Source organism: Giraffa tippelskirchi, chromosome 3 (assembly GCF_054371585.1).
Source record: "Giraffa tippelskirchi isolate mGirTip1 chromosome 3, T2T-mGirTip1v1.2.pri, whole genome shotgun sequence".
Taxonomy (NCBI): Eukaryota; Metazoa; Chordata; class Mammalia; order Artiodactyla; family Giraffidae; genus Giraffa; species Giraffa tippelskirchi.
Window position 1 is genome coordinate 35673378 of NC_137277.1, and position 16843 is coordinate 35690220.

At 48.5% G+C, this 16843-nt stretch overlaps 1 protein-coding gene across 2 annotated transcripts in view; it reads right to left on the reverse strand.

Annotated features, from left to right (window-relative positions):
* DNAH2 (dynein axonemal heavy chain 2) overlaps positions 1–16843 on the reverse strand; it is a 101874-nt gene that overhangs the window by 40315 nt on the left and 44716 nt on the right. For both annotated transcript variants that reach the window (XM_081578522.1, XM_081578523.1), the window contains 21 exons: positions 14870–15070; positions 14606–14762; positions 14123–14297; positions 13581–13744; positions 12123–12284; positions 11918–12021; positions 10742–10898; positions 10519–10601; positions 10249–10429; positions 9480–9618; positions 6781–6998; positions 6463–6564; positions 6012–6137; positions 5598–5708; positions 5108–5296; positions 4596–4699; positions 4297–4486; positions 3567–3747; positions 2482–2609; positions 1995–2147; positions 1228–1353 (listed from right to left, as the gene is read on the reverse strand). In XM_081578522.1, the coding sequence (XP_081434648.1) occupies positions 1228–1353; positions 1995–2147; positions 2482–2609; positions 3567–3747; positions 4297–4486; positions 4596–4699; positions 5108–5296; positions 5598–5708; positions 6012–6137; positions 6463–6564; positions 6781–6998; positions 9480–9618; positions 10249–10429; positions 10519–10601; positions 10742–10898; positions 11918–12021; positions 12123–12284; positions 13581–13744; positions 14123–14297; positions 14606–14762; positions 14870–15070 (3151 nt within the window). The remainder of the gene's footprint in view (positions 1–1227; positions 1354–1994; positions 2148–2481; positions 2610–3566; positions 3748–4296; positions 4487–4595; positions 4700–5107; positions 5297–5597; positions 5709–6011; positions 6138–6462; positions 6565–6780; positions 6999–9479; positions 9619–10248; positions 10430–10518; positions 10602–10741; positions 10899–11917; positions 12022–12122; positions 12285–13580; positions 13745–14122; positions 14298–14605; positions 14763–14869; positions 15071–16843) is intronic.

The window sequence follows — 16843 nt, forward strand, 5'->3', positions numbered from 1 at the left end:
TCAAGCTTCTCTCTTATTTCTCTAAACATACTAAATGTAGGTACTTTTAGAATTCTGTGCTGATAATTGTCCATCTGGCTTCCCTTCATGATATCTTGTTTCCTTGTTTGTTTTGTGATTTTTGACCAGAAGCTGCTCGTTTTCTTAGGCTTTTATGAGAATTCTTTGGGCTTTTAAGTTGAAGTTTCATTCTAGAAATAATTTGCATTTGTTTCTGCCAGTCACTTGGGGGAGACACTAACAACCTGGAAATACTTCAAATTAAATTTTAAATTTGAGTAAAATAAATGATGACCAGAAACCACATGAGGGCTGACTGACTCAAGGTTAGGAAGTCTCAAAGAAGATTCTGTCCCTTCCTCTCACCACCAATGGCCGTGACAAGCAAGTTTCTTTACTGCACGGACGCTCCTCAGTGGTGGGTTTCTCACTTTCCCACTTACTGAAGGTGATTTCCCTTGTGGGCCAAAGTCTGCGCACGACTGGGTTTTCTGTTATACCTCAAATCCTGGGCTACTTTATCTCCTTTCCTCAGTGCCTTACGTCAACAAAACCTTTCAGGGAGAAAGCCAGCTTTGTCATTCACTTGCCTCCCTGCTTTTACTCCCCCCCGCCTCATCCCAGAATTCTTTCTTTCTTGCCAGTTTAGCAATACGTTTTAAAAGGTGTGTTTTTATATTTTTATCCAGCATTTTAGTGGTTTCAATGGAAAGGATCACTCAGGATATCTAAACTGCCATATTGCCAGAGAAGAAAATTCCTACACGTTCTAGAATTCTCCTCCCCTAGCCCTTTCCACCCCACTCTTCTCCCTTATCAAACAGCTCCTAGCAGTCTCTCCTCAAAACTCCCTGAGTGAGGAGAGAGGCAGAGACAGGAGAGGGCTGACAGGTATCAAGTAGAAAGGCCAGTGGACCAGAGATCTCCATGAAGTCAAGGAACTGATGAGCAGAAGTCCTTGAGCAGGTGAGTCAGGGCCTGGGGAGTTGAGGGGAGAAGGTAGAATGTTGGAATAAGTTTGTATCATTCCCTAGCCACTAGGGAGTCCCCACTTTATAGATAAAGTAGCCCGAAGAAAGGCTAACCGTCTTGCTCAAAGTCATAGCCAGTTGAATGGATAGCCAGTGAAGGGCAGAACAAGGCCTGGAAGCCAGGTGTCTTGTTCCCAGGACACCACAGGATCCACATTCACACAAGAGGTCAGGGAGAGTCTTGGGGATCAAATACCTTGCCGTAGTCAATGACCGGCAGCTCAGTGCTGGGGAACAGATCTTGCATGATGGCATTGAAGAGGGGCACATCGACGGAAGTCAGCTTGGCAATATTCATATCTCTCATTGAGAGCAGCAGAACCTGGAGGGGAAAGATAGAGACTCAGGCTGGAGAAGCCAGGGCTCAGCTCTTCATTAGGCCTTTCCTCTCTAGAGGGGTGAGAGGCAGGAGCTAAGAACAAGGGAGGACTTCCCTGGTGGTACAGTGAACCAGAGTCTGCCTGCCATTGCAGAGGACATGCATTTGATCCCTAGTCTGGAAAGATACCACATGCCGTAGAGCATGTAACTCTGTGGACCACAACTACTGGAGCCCCCACTCCAGAGGCTGGGAGTCATAACTACTGAACCCAAGTGCTGCAACTACTGAAGCCCAAGCATGTAAAGACCATGCTCCACAACAAGAGAAGCCACCACAATGAGAAGCCCACGCATGGCAACAAAGAGTAGCCCCCAACTCACCACAACTAGGGAAAGCTTGTATGCAGCAGTGAAGACCCAGCACAGTCAAAAATAAATAAATAAATAATAGGGAAAGAAGAACAATGGATACATCCAAGCTAGTCTTGAGCAACAAGACAGGTGGAACTTGGGCAACACCGGGGAGGGCTGGAAGAGTGGGAAAACTAATTGAGGGAAAGTAAGGATGTGAAAAACTCCAGTGAAGGTGCAGAGGACCAGTGATGGTGGTGGTTAAGGGTCAAGGCGGCATCCTCAGTCTACCTCTTCATCAGACAGGTCGGGCTGCAGGCGGCGCTTTTTGCCAGCATAGCGCAGGAGGGAGGTGAGGGCACGCAGACCGAAGTCATAGTGGTCCTGTCTGGAGAGCTGCTGCACAGCCAGCGAGTAAAGCGTGTACACCTTCTTGGCCAGAACCTGAAGGCCAAAACAAAGGAAGGAACCATCCATTTCCCCATAAATCCCTCCACTTCATGTAGGGACAGATACAAGAAGCTGGGTGCCCGGGCATGAAGCAGCTGGGGAACAAGGAATGAGAAGATCTTGTGAATTGTGCCATCAAGGACCAGCAGCATGATACAGGGGAGACCTCTTTCCTCTGGATTCTCCTGCCCCCATATCCTACTGAGAGTCAAGTACATTTCTTGTAGGATAAACTGATTGTGAGGACTTTGGGCAGGGTGGTTCTTGGGCCCAGAGGGTAATCATGGATGAGAAATAAAGTATCGGAGACAAGAGATTATCAGAATACCTTGCAGTTGCCAAAGCCTTCCCCAAAAAGAATGATTTCTGCAATAAGAGTAGAGTCAGGCACCACCATGGCAATTGGCCGGAACATGGATTTAAGATTGTCAGGAAGCTCTGTGCGGCCAGCATAGCCTAGAAAACAGCACCATGTATTCAGAATCCATGAAAGAGTAAGCAAAAGTGTTGATCGCTCAGTCATGGCTGAGTCTTTGAAACCCTATGAACTCTTTGAAACCCTGTCAGGCTCCTCTGTCCATGGGATTCTCAGGCAACAATACTGGAGTGGGAAGCCATTCCCTTCTCCAGGGGACACTGCTTCCCAAAGACCTACTTCCCCATCAATCCCATTCTCCCCATTCTCTGCTCCATCCTGAGCCCTCTCCCCAGCTCCAACTCTAAGATCTCTTCCTCTCTCATCTCGGCCCTGGCTTTTCCCGCACCACTTGCTCTTCTTTCCTACCCCCGGCCCTTTCCTTATTTGCTGCAGGCCCCTGCTTTAGACTCAAATTATAGAGCTGTCTTGTTCCCATCTCTCCAAGTTTCATGGATTGGGTGGGCCAAAAAGTTTGTTCAGGTTTATTCGTTAAGATGTTATGGAAAAACCTGATTGAACTTTGTGGCTGACCCAATATAACTCACTCAGTGCTAATAGAAATAGCAGCTGTTTCTCTGATTCTTTTAGTGCGGAAGCCCTTTCCTGTTTTCTCCTAGATCCTACCCACAGAGCTGTTCCTAGGCAACAGTGATGAGAGACCCTAGGCCCTGCACTTCAGGGAGGTTCTCTCATCTGGCAAAATGGATCACAGATAGACCAGAACTCTGGGAGCTAGTTCAACAGAAGAAGAAGGCTAAGTACCTTGAAAGACTAGGATAACATCTATGCACACGAGCCAACACTAATCCCTTTAGGAAAGACAGTAAGGTTGCTTCCCCTTCTCCTAGAAATGCATATGTTCATCCTTCTCTCACACTTTGTTGCCTTTAGCAGCATTGCACTTGGCTAAATACACTGGCCTGGGGTGGGGGAGCGGGAAGATGCACGGACATTTGCCCCCAGGAGCCCCATCTACTCGACTCCCAGGCCCTTACCAGGGTTCATGGTGATGAAGATTCCACAGGACCACACCAGATTGATTTCAAAGCCCTCGAAATAGAAGCGGGTGAGGCCGGCAGCCAGGGCAGAGAGGATGGACAGGATCTGCTGAGCCACCACTGACAGCACCTCCACATTGATGCGGTTAAACTCATCAAAGCAGCCCCAGGCACCCGTCTGTGGCGGTGGGGGAAGGGAGAGGCAGAGTTGCTGGGAGGAAGACAAGTGACCCCGGACTGGGAAAAACTAGAAACTGTGACTAACCTATCCTCCCTCTGAAGTGTCTGGCTAGGAACAGCGGCCTCTAAAATGAATGTGTGCAAGTGTGCACGTGTGTGTGTATGTGTGTGTGTGTGAGTGAGAAGGGGCTGTTGTAGTTTTGTAGTTTCTGCCCAGAACTTTCCATCAGACAGGAAGGATCTAGGAGAATGCCTGAGAGTGGTGGGTAGGAAAGAGAGCAGGGTAGGGAACTTGTGGGTGTTGAGCGCCCCCAGCACGCATGACTTTACACGAGTCCTCTTACTGAATCCTTACATAACCTTCTGATTTTGCAAATAAGCAAAGTGAAGCTCAGGGAAGCGCAGGGACTTCCCCAGTTGTAAGAACTAACTGAGGCAATGCAGTGTCGTCAGTTACAGGGCACTGAACCAGATCTGGGTTTCAGCTGATTTTCTGAAACTAAAAGATACGGAGGGGGCCTCCTGGCCAGGCTGGCAGGATGCTGACCTGAGCCAGGCCTGAGTACATCCGGCCCATGGACTTATAGTCCAGGCCCTCGGAGCAGTTGACCACGATGACGTATATGCCAAGGGCCTTGCCCAGGTCCTTGACCGTCTCAGTCTTCCCTGTGCCCGCGGGACCTTTGGGGGATCCGCCTCGATGCAGGTGCAGGGCCGTGGTCAGTGTCATGTAACACCTGTGAGTGGAGGACAGGATTCAGGCCCGACTCCTAGAAATCTTGGCTCAGCATTCACTGACCCCCCTCCCCTGCCCCGCAAGCACCCTGTTCATTCCCCACGGCCGACCTGTCGGTTAGGGGGGTGATGACGAGCCGGCCAGAGTTACCCAGGTACTCATAACCATACTGAAACTGTGTGTTGGTCTGACGGATCATACAGTCGTCGAGATCCTGGGAAACAGGACAGAGTAAGAGAGAGGTGGGCATGGAGGGAGAGTCAGGGCTGTGGCTGAGAGCGGGGCTGGAAGCATCAGGGAGAAGACAGGGGGCTCCGTTTAGAGTTGGAAGGAGGGACAGGTTTACAGCTCAGACGAAAACTGGCAATTGCACTGCACGTGTCCAGCCCAGTCTGTGGCAGCAGCTGCTGATCAAGGGACACCTAGAGTGGGCACTCCCTGGAAACATGCCTCTTGCCATTCCTGACGTGGCAGATCCAAGAGAGAGTTACCAGCTGGATTAGGGTGATGGGAGAGGGCTGAGGGCTGGGCTGGGATATTACTGTCTTTAGAGAACACGAATTTCATCAAAGCATCAGTATAGGGTTTAGGGTACAAGAATGGGAAGCTGGCCCTTCCGTACCTTCTCCCAGTAGAAGCGCAGTTGGCTGAGCCAGTCGAAGGAGCTGACATCCATGAGGCCACTCTTATAAAGCTTCTCCAGAACATCCCGGGCGTGGACTTCTATCGTCACCAGGGCCACAATTTTAAGGCGCATGATCTTGGTCAGGTTCCCCCTGATGGCCTCAGAGTACTTATTCAATATTGACACCTGTGGAATGAGGCGGCGGAGAAGGTGGGCTGAGCCTCCAAACCCTAATCGCCTTTGTCCCAGCCTCGTTCTTCTTCCAGCTTTGATGCTGACCCCACCCCCACTGCAGTTACTGACCCCCAATACCAGCCCAGGGAGACATACTTCTGACCCACCTGACCTCTCCTCGCTGGACACCTCCCATAATGCACCCCATTCTGACCCCTTCCCACCAGCTCATTGCTAATTCTCACTCCAATGGATCAGCCCCTCCTTCCAGCTCTGACGCCAGGCCCCTCTCATTCTGGTGGTGTTTCCCCACCTGCTTTTTCTTCATGACCTTGAGGATCTTCTTGTCTGCCCGCTCCTTAGCTGTCAGCAGGCACTTGGTGACATCGGCCGTCCACTGGATCTGACTGGCGGTGATCACCATCTGGGGCACGTGTGGAGACTCTATTCCAAAGGCCCATCCCTAGCCACCCACACAGCCCAGCTCCCATATCCCGGCTCATTCGGGACCAGATGTTTTTCCTCTCAATACACTTGATCTGTTCTGGAGGGTGGGCACGGGCCTAAGTCAGGAGCTAAGAGTCCAGCGTGCAGGCTTCTGGGTCACAGCGCAGAACAGGGGGCAGGACACCTGCCTTTTGGGCAACTCCAGACTCTGTCTTTACACTGGCTGCTCCCTTGCGGCTCCGTCCTCCTTGTTCCCTCGTTTCTACTGACCCCAGCTCACCTGTCCAGCCCACTCCTTCACCCACTTGTCCCTCTTGTTGAGAAACTTCTTGAGGGCCAGGCGGCAGCTCCGGAGAAGGTCCCGGAGGGTCGCCCTCATGGTCCGCTCCACATCGCCAAGCCAGGACTGGGGGGAGGCGAGAACAGGACAGCTCGGCCTGGAGGCCAGAGTAAAGGGTGCCCAGAGCAAAGGTGCTTGGGAAGGAGGACCCCAGGGCTCTGGGGCCCAAGAGAAAAGCGGGAGCTGGGCAGTGGCTGGCTCAAGTCCCTGAGGGGGATGGTGACTGGGGTCAGACAGACTTTCAGGAGAGCATGGTGGAGGTTAGAGTTTTAGACATGGCAGGTGGGAGGCACAAAGTGACTAATGCCCCTTCACAGAGATGTTCTCTCCTTATAGAGCCAGGCAAAGTTAGAAGAATGAGCCCGCTTCTTAGTCCCTGGCCACAGCTCACCTCCACAGGCCCTTCCAGAAGCACTGGGTGGAGGAAATCGATGTATTCGCTGTCACCCGAGAACATTCCCAACGCTTCCCATTTGCTGCTGGGTCCCCCAACCTGCAGAAGCAGGAAGCTGTTGAGCCCTCTGGGAGTCATTCCTGCTCCTCCCTCCTCCCCCTCTATATTACCAGTTGTAGAAAGTTCTATCCCAGATACCCAGAATCATTACTATCCCCCTCCTATTGGCGGGGCATGGTCTCCTCAGAGGCCGTGAACTCACTGACATCACCATCCCTCCCCCGCTCTCCGCCCGTCATGGCCACCTCCACCGACCTTCTGCATTCTCAGCAGTTTGATGTTGTCAAAGCATTTTTTGAGGTGTGGCTGCACAGCCTCCGGGTTGCGGGACTGGCCCAGAATCTCCAGGAGGTCATCATTGGACAAGAAGTAGAAGCGGGGGAAGATATGGCGCTTGGTCTCTAAATACATATCCAGGGACTTCTGGATGTCTTCAAGGATTGTGTTCATTTCTATCAACGTGTCCAGGAGGCCTGGGGAGGAGAACCGTGAGTGATATTGGTCATGGCCCTTTTACCATTGCCCTGAGTAGATCTGGACCCTCCAACTGTACCCACTCTGCCAGCTCGTGAATCCTGGGGCGTAGACTGCCATATGGTTTTTGGAGGCAGAGAAGTGTCCCCCAATCACTCTTTTCCCATCCTCCTCATGAACTCATTATTAAGTGTTCATTATACACTATGGTACATATTATACATTATAATTAATTATGCATATGTGATTCTATTAATATAAGTACATATCCCATCAGTCTCTTTCCACCAAAGAACTGGGGGCTCTGACAATCATCCCAAGAGCTTCTGAAAGTGAGAGACTATTCTGCCCATAAACAATTCAGCAAGTTAAAGCATTAGATTTAAATACACGTCAGATGTGCACAATGAAAAAGGTCCGCCATCACTGAGACTGCCAGTGTTCCTCGTGATAAGAGTGAAAAGAGTACTAGAGGAAATTCCCTGGCAGTCCAGTGGTTAAGACGCTGTGCTTCCACTGCAGGGGGCACAGGTTTAATCCCTGGTCATGGAAGTAAGATCTGCAAGCTATGTGGTACAAAAAAAAAAATGCACCTGATGGGGAGGCAGATGTGGCTCTTTCATTTATTAGCATGTCAGTTAACCTCAGGGAGGTTTTACCTCTTTGCAAAATAGTAATAAGATCCACCTCAAAGAATAATTCGAGATATAAAATAAACTGTGTTCACATCTATAGGTTCTCAATAATGTTAGTTTCCTCCTAGAGTTAGATTTTGATTGGCTTATCCCCTGATCTTCCTAGTTTCTAGCTTTCTGAAGAAACTATGGATGCCCTGGAGTCTGAACTCCAAGGTGACTCTCAGGTTCAAGGACAGAGTCTATCAGCCATTAGAGCCTTTGCATGACCACCTGAGTAGCCCCTGGAGACCACAGGGAGACCTGGTAGCCGTGGACAACATGCGTTTGTTCTGTGTGTTCAACCAAGAGAGAGTGTTGTTTTTATGGCTCTGCTTACACATTGTTCTAAAATATAATTATGTCAATTATCTCAATTATTATTAATAAAAATTCAAGTTCTTACTCAATTTTGCACATCCTAATACTTATATATTAGCAGAGTAATTGAAATAAAGTGGGTTTTTTTTTTTATGTGTAGAGTTAAGTTTCTTGGGAAAAATTTTCAATTGTTAGATTGGCCCAGGCAAATAAACAGGTCCTCCGTATCCCCTGCCAAAACTCTTCGCAGGCTACCTACCTACCCATCCATTGCCCAACCTGACTTTCTGGTTCTTTACCCCTATTGACCACAAATAACCAGACCTCACCATGTATGCGTACATCTCCCACCATCTCCTTACCCAATCCCCATGTCTACCAAAGTGTCTACATTAAAGACTAGTTAATCTATTAATAATAAACCAATTAAGTCAAGGTAATAACAATAGCTCCTAGTAACCAAAGTTTTTCTCTGTGCCATTTAATGGGATAAGTGCTTTATCTGCATTATCTCATTTACCTATATCATCTCATTGAATGAACCACATAGAGAAGAGAGTGATTCCTTAATCAGAGTTTTTTGAGACACAGTGCTAATAACAGCACTATCTTTATGCTAGACACTGCACTGAGTGCTATGCACACTTTTATTATCCTCAGAAAGACCCTAAGAAATAGCTATCATTAACCCCTCACTGGGGGAATTCCCTGGCAGCCCAGTGGTTAAGACTCCACGTTCCCAATGCTGGAGCCACGGGTTTGATCCCAGGTTGGGGAACTAAGATCCCACATCTTGCCTCTGGCAGGGCCAAAATAAAAAAAGATAAAATAAAATACGCTCCCGCCTCCCCCCGACACACACACACATACACTACTGGCAAGGAAGCTGCAGTATGGAGGAAACAAGCTGCCTGAAGGCATGCAATCAGGAAGGCAGGATTTTGAACTCAAGTCTGTCTGATTCCATATTCCATCCTCTTCACTGCTCTACTGTACTCTGCTCAAATATGTGTTGAGTTTAATCTACAGAACTACTATGTAATTCTTAGAAGAGTTTAATCTACAGAACTACTATGTAATGCTTAGGACAGTTGGGTACAATGGTCAGTCTTTCAGTAAATGAACCATGTGGGGCTTCCCTGGTGGCTGGCTCAGTGGTAAAGAATCCACCTGCCAATGCAGGAGACATGGGTTCGATCACTGATCCAGTAAGATCCCATATGCCAAGGGGCAACTAAGCCCCTTCACCACAACTACTGAGCCTGTGCTCTAAACCCAAGGAGCCACAGCTACTAAGCCCTCACGCCTAAAGCCTATGCTCTATAAGAAGAAAGTAGCCCCTGCTCCCCACAACTAGAGAAAAGTTGTGCAGCAATGAAGACCTAGCATAGCCAAAAATAAATAAAATTATTTTTAAAACTTTAAAAAAAAATGAAGCATGTGCCCATGACCTCACACCCACCGAGGCTGTGTCAGGGCTCAGACCTGGATAGTGGGTGCTCCGGAGAGCATTGGGGTCCTTGTTCACCCGGTCCATAATGGCTTTCCAGTTGCCGTTGACTTGGTCGAATAAGCCTGATTCATTGGGCAGCTGCTTCCGGATGTCCTCTCCCAGGAAGATGTTCTGAAGGGCCAATAAGGGGTGTGAGAGGCTGCTTCCCACACCCTCTACACTCTGCTCCCTGTGCTTAGGCCAGGAGAGACAATGAAAGAGAAGCCGCATCAGAACCAAAGGGTGAGGGGGTCCCTGGTGGCTCAGTGGTAAAGAATCCACCTGCCAACACAGGAGACACGAGTTTGGTCTCTGGTCTGGAAAGATCCCACATGACACTGAATGACTGAGCCCGGGAGCCATGACTATTGAGCCCAAGTGCCCTAGAGCCTGTGCTCTACAATAAGAGACGCTGCTGCAATGAGAAGCCTGAGCACCGCAACGAGAAGGGCAGCCAAAAATAGATAAATAAGTAAAATTAAAAAAAAAAAAAGAACCGAAGGGATGTCTAGGTTCTAGAACCAAACTTGGGATTGGGAGGCCAGGTATGTGGGTCCAAGAAGAAAAATGGAAGGAGAACAAAGTCTTTTCAAGGAGGAAGCTGAAGATGAGAGGTAAGAACTCAGAGTCAGATGCTTAGCTCCTAGATGAAAAGAGGCTTTAGAGGTGGGACAATGGGGCTGATAATAGGGCAACTATCTAGATCCTCTGCAAAGAAAGGAGCCAAAACAGGATATAGAGAGCTCAGGCAGTGATCCTAACCTCGAGGTACATCCACTGACGCTGCACTGTGAGCACCATCTCAATCACTTCCAAGATGAGGGAGAGGCAACGCTCCCAGTGGTCCACATCTTTCTCAAAGGCCTTGACAAAGCGAGATGCCTTCATAGTAGACAGAGCCACCTGGTTATCTTCCAGGGCCTGGAATACTTCTTCTGTCCCTCTAGGGTGAAACGTATCAGAATCATAGTCCATCCCCACCTGCCAAACCTGGTCCCTACTCCACAGCCCAGGTCACGCAGCCCTGTCTACCTGAGTCGGTGATGGCCCTTATCCTTGTAGGGCACTATGTCAAGCTGAATCACATCCCAGGTCTTGGCAATGTTCTGTAATGCCTGTGGGGGACAGATCAATCAGGTATTTAGTCCCCAAGGGTAACAGGAGCTGGGAGGGACCCTCGGATCATGAAAAGCTGGAAGCCTTTGCTCCAGAAAGCTGAGGAAACAGGGGAGTATGGGAGAGGACTCTGTCATACCAGTTCTATAGCCAGCTCTTTGGTGGCTGAGGCAGAGATCTCCCCAATTTTCTCTACATGCTGATCCATTCCAAGCTCCACAATCTGCTCCAAGGTGAAGCTTTCTGATTCCTGATCAAACTCACGTTGGACCTCATCTCTGACCTGATCCCAGTGCCTGTAGCCGGGGACAAAAGGTCAGATCATCTGGTGATGAAAGGTCAGATCAGCTGGGGACAAAAGGTCAGATGAGGAGGCTGGAACACCAGGGCCTACTGGGAAGTGTGAGCATCACTCCTTAGCTTTCTCCCACTGGGATATTATGATTCTGTGCCTTTATTAATCCAAGATTCAACAGGTATTTCCTAAATAGGCTCTAAGATCCCATTTTAGGCACCATGGGGGAATACAGAGATTGAGCTCCTGACTCTAGAAAAGGAGTGCAGATGGATGATCGCAGGTTTACTAGAGATGAGGCGCTGGGCCAAGTGCTCTACATGAAGCATTTCATTTTCACGATCACTCTATAAATGTTATTCCAGTGAAGAAACTGAGGCTTGGTGAGGTTACATAACTTAAGCAAATAAAGTGGTTAGGTTATACTTTATCATATAATAGATATTAGTGAAGCACTGCCAAAAACATCCTACTAGAGGCAATATAAAAGAAGTAAAACTATTTACTCCTAAATGGATATACAATTATTAAAACACCACATATAAAATAGTCTATGCTAGCCTCAACAGTTTCAAAGTCCTCTTCTATAACGTGATAAGTTCCAGATGCATTAAAAGAATTAAACTTGAGAAGCAAAATTATTAAGTATGTGAAAAGAGTACAGAAATACTGCATTGGCAGCTCTGGGATTGGCAAGGGCCTCTTAAGGCACAAAAGTAAAAACCCTAAAAGACAAATGTTAGACTCTGGACTACAAAATTCAGGCTTTTGGGGGACAGAAGACATAAAGTTGAGCTATGACAGACAACATAAATTGAGAGGAGACAGAACGGAACGAGCCAAGAAGGCCAGAGAACCCAGAACTGTGTGACAGGGGAAGGCAATGGGCTCTTGGGAAGCCTCCTTCAAGGTGTGTGTTGGTGGACAGAAGGGCAGAGCGAGGTGGGAACGCCATGGAGGGAACAACCTGGAGAACCAGGTGACCGCCAGGCCAGACCAGGGTGTGAGGGGCAGCCTCACCGCTCTCGAAGGGCGGGGTTTCGCAGGTCAGAGATGAGCGGCATGGTCCTCTTGAACTGCTCTATTTTGGAGCGAGTGGTTTCAATAATTTCCCAGTTTCGGTCCTGAGCAAAAGCAAGAGACGTCAGGAGACCTGCCCACCTTTCCGACACAGCCCGCCTTCCTTAGTCGCCTGCCCACGGCCCTCCACCCTTGCCTCACATACCTTGTACTCTTTGGCCAGTCTAGTGAGGCGGCGAAACAGCCCATGGGCCATGGTCTCCATGGCCTCTGTCTGCAGGGTCAGGAACCGGCCCATCTTCCACTGATTCCAGTTTTCCTCCCAGTCTCGGGTGATCTCCCAGACTTGCTGCAGCGCATCCAGCTCCTTTGGGGCCCAGACCAGACGGGTGACAGAGTCAGGCGACTCCCACCCTCCTTCTCCGTGACAAACACCTCCTCTCATCCTCAGGAGATTTTCCCTCTCAGCAACACAGAGCTGCCTCCCCCTCAGTTCACATTTTTTTCTCCACTCTCTTGCTTTAAGAGCACCTCAAGGAACAAGCACTTGAAAAGATCCTCAATGCCATTAGACAGTAAGGACATGCAAATCAAAACCACAGGGAGATATTTCACACCCACCAGAACGACTAGGGCCAAAAATAAAGGGAGAAGTGTTGACAAGGATGTGGAGAAATAGGAACCCTTGTACGCTGCTGGGGGAGCGTAAAATGGTGCAGTTGCTGTGGAAAACAGCTTGGAAGTTCCTCAAAAACTTAAATACAGAGTTACCATGTGATCAGCAATTCCACTCCTACGTCCATACCCACAGGAATTGGAAATGGGAACTCAAACATATGCAAGTACAGGCATAGTCAGAGCAGCACTTCTTACAGTAGCTAAAAAGTGGAAACAACCCAAATGCCCATTGACAGGTTAATGGGTAAACAGATGTGGTATATCCATACAATGGAATATTATTCACCCATAAAAAGGAACGAGGTACTGACACATGCTGCAGCATGGATGATCCTTGAAAATATTAGGCAAATGTAAGAAGCCATACACAAAAGGTCACATATGGCATGCTTCCATTTATACGGAATGTCCAGAATAGGGAAAATCCATGTTCAGTTGACCATTAAAAACCATGAGGGTAAGGGACACCAACCCTCTATGCAGTGGAAAATCTGTGTATAACTTATAGTCCACCCTCCATACCTGCAGTTTATCTATATCCACAGTTCCCCATCTGTGGATTCAACCAAAGATTGTGTAGTATTATAGTATTTACTATTGTAAGACATCCATGTATCAGCGGACCTTATCAGTTCAAACCCAGTGTTGTTTAAGGGTCAACTGTACATAGAAAATAGATTAGTGGTTGACAGGGGCTGAGGGAGAGGGAACGGGATGGGGTATGATTGCTAAAGGGTTTCTTTGGAGGGTGATGAAAATATCGTAGAATTATAAGTGATGGTTGTACAACATTGTGAATGTACTGAAACAGTTGTTCATTGTAAAATGGCTCTTTCGTTACCCGAATTTTACCTCCATTTTTTAAAAAAGCTCCTCATGCACCCATCTTCCTGGTCCCAAGTGTTTTCTGAGGCCCATGGGACCCCTTCTCCTGCCTCCTGCCCCCTCCCCTGGGTCACCATGAGGGCCTTGCTGGGCACACCACCTTCTCCAGGTTCTGCAGGTCCTTGGAGGCTGGCTGCTCGATCTTGAAGATGCCCAGGTTGGCACGGAGGGTGTTTTCTTCCTCCCGCATGGCGTTCAGCATGGCCCGCACATGGGCGATCTGCTCCAGGGCTACCTGGTGCCCCACATTGCTGGTGAAGGGGCCTGTGGGGAGGTTCAGATTCCCACTCAAGGCCAAGGTCCTCTGAAAGCCCACTGTGGATCGCCTACCTCTTTGTGTATAAATCTCACTTCTCTCCTCCCACAAGAGAAGGAAAACGAGAGGGGACCCATTGAAAAGAATGCATTGAAACTACTAACTGTGGCTGGAGAGTCAGTAATGAGTGAGATGAAAAGCTGGTGTAAGAAAACTGGAGACATGAGCAGAGCTGCTGCCTTCCAGCCAAAACTCAGCGACAACAGGTGTATCACTGACAGCAATGCCTGGCTCCTTCCCTTGTTTAGCACTTTCCTGGGACCCACACTTTGAAAGACCAGGTCAAGACGAGGGAAAAACAGAAGGAAAGGTTGCAAGAAGGGTACCTTTGCTTTCAAATTCTTCCAGAAGATTGTGTGCTTTCTTCTTGAAGTCGTCAGCTGAGTGAATAAGGCCTGTCTTGAACTTCTCCTTGTGTTTCTTCAGCATCTGTTCACTGTCCAGCAGTGTTTGCTGGAAGGCAACCCATTCCCCACCGAGACTGTCCAGCATTTCCAGCACCTGGGGACATCACAAAGGGAAGGGTGGCCCACAGAGCTCTTCCTGTCCTACCAACTCTCTGAAGAACTCTTTTCCAATCCTCTAGACCAGAGTCTGTGGCCAAGTTCCAAGCTCTTGGGCAACAAGGCTCAAAGAGATTGAGCAGTTGCTGGGCCTGAAAGAAATCCTCCAGTTGATCGGAAAGAGCACGCGAGTTAACTTTGGCTCTCAGAGGCTCTGAGGCCTTGCCCCTTTTTCCCCCACTCACTTCTCTGCTCTCCCTCCTGACAGCCAAGGGCCTGGGGCTGGGATGGGCTGCTGGAACTCACGCTGTCCTGGACTGGCACTTCGTACTTCTCGAGGATGGCAAATTGCTCGTGAATGGGAGGGATCTGGGTCTCCATGGTGGGCAGGTCGTGCTGCAGGGTCTCCATGAGTTGCAAACTGACCCCCAGTTCCTCCAGGGTCTGGGGAGGGCGGCTGATCCTGCAGGCAGGGGAAGGGAGCAAGGGTGGTGGGAAGGCCAGGCTTATTCTCCCCAACCGGTGGCCTGAGCCAGTGTGCCCCCGCCCACTGATGGCCCGCCCGCATACTTCTCTGAGTTCTCCTGCAGGTAGGTGTGCAGCTCCAAGAGCCGCCTGGCTGCCATCTCCTTGAGCAGGGTCGTGAACTTGTTCTGCCACTCGTTGCAGTGCTGCACCAGCGAGAACTTGAGGTGCGAGCAGTCCAGGAGCACAAACTGGATGTTCAGGACCGTCTCCTCCTTCTGCACATTATTAGCCACCTCTGTGTAGCTGAAAGGGCCCACACATGCCTGCTAGGAAGGTTTTTCCTTGGCAGACATGCCAGACACCCTGATTGGGTGGTATTTTCCGCCCACCCAGCATCCTTCTGCCCCTGGGTGTTCCCCACTTCAACCTGCCTGGGACAAACTGGTGTGATGGTGTCATTTTCCCCTCACTGCTTTCAGACTCCTCAGTCTGATTTCAAGCACAGAGATCCAGGCTGAGTTCTCACAGTCCTGCTCACTAGCTCTGTGCCCTCAGGTGGGTTACTTAACGGCTCTGAGCCTCAGTCTCCTCATCTGTAATGTGGCAATGAGAACAGAACCCACCCCGTGAGGCTGTGGAGAGAATGACGGTGGCCGCTGTACATAACGCCCTCCGCTGACTTGCTTTCTGGATGCTCACCATGTGGTGAACACGCTCTCTCTGCCCATCTCTGTCTGCTGGCATCCTACCCATTCCAAAAAGGCCAGCCCAAAAGTCACTCCCTTCATCCACATCCTTCCTCCTCTAACATCCCCAGATTGGACATTCTCTCTCCTTCCACTGAACCGCCCAGCACCCTGCATGCCTCACCCACAGCACTGATCACAGGGAAGCTGATAAAAGAGCGATGAGCATGTTAGCCCATGCAGGCTTCAGAGTTCACACAGTGCTTCCACGTGTACTTAATAACCTCACAACATTATGTGGTCAATAGTATAACACTGATTTCACAGAAAACTGAGGCCCAGAGAATGAGAAGAACCGACCTAACATTATACGGCTGGTAAATGGTGGAGATGGGATTTCAACCTTCCTCAAGACTCCACAGCCACTGCTCTGTCAGCAATATTTGTATCTTCCCCACTGCACTAGAGCCCTTCGGAGGAGAAAACTTGCTCTTTTTTTTTTTATTCTTCATGAACCATAAGACAATGGTGGTTTTTGTACAAATGAATGAATGACTAGAGAACAAAGAGATGAGGGTTCAGATCAGAATTTAAGAATCGTCTTCAGGGACTTCCCTGGTGGTCCAGTAGTTAAGAATCTGCCTTCCAATGGAGGGGGCATGGGTTCAGTCCCTGGTCAGGGAACTAAGGTCACATGTGCTGTGGAGCAACTAAGCCCATGTGTCAAAACAAAAGAAAGCCCATGTGCTGAAATGAAAGTGAAGCCCAAAATAAGTAAATTAAATAAATAAATTTTTAAACATAGAATCTTCTTCAATGTAACTCCTGTCTGCACTTTTAAAATGAAACTATTCACGTCTCTTACCTTTCAGATCCTTAGCATCTCTCCTCTTCCAGCAGGATCCTATGGTACTCCCCACAAGAGCAACTTTTCCCTTAAATCTTTTTTATTTTTTGGTAAACAGTGTTTTATTTTTAATTCAACAACTCTTTAGGGTTTTTTTTAAATTAATTTACTTATAATTGGAGGATAATTGCTTTATAGGGTTTTTAAGTTACTAACCACATGCATATTTTACTTTCTAAAAGCCATAAACTTTAATGATGTTCTGAAACATAATTAGTGAGAAATGGATTCCATATTAACTTAATTTTTTAAGACTCTAATTATATGAATGACGATGTGTGAATTTGTATAGGTGTAGAGAGAGTTCTGGAATGACACATAGAAAGATTTTTAAGTATTTAAAAAAAAAAAAGACAGGTTTACTGTAAGGAGTCTCTTGACGAAAGTAAAAGAGGAGAGTGAAAAAGTTGGCTTAAAACTCAACATTCAGAAAACTAAGATCATGGCATCCGGTCCCATCACTTCATGGCAGATAGATGGGCA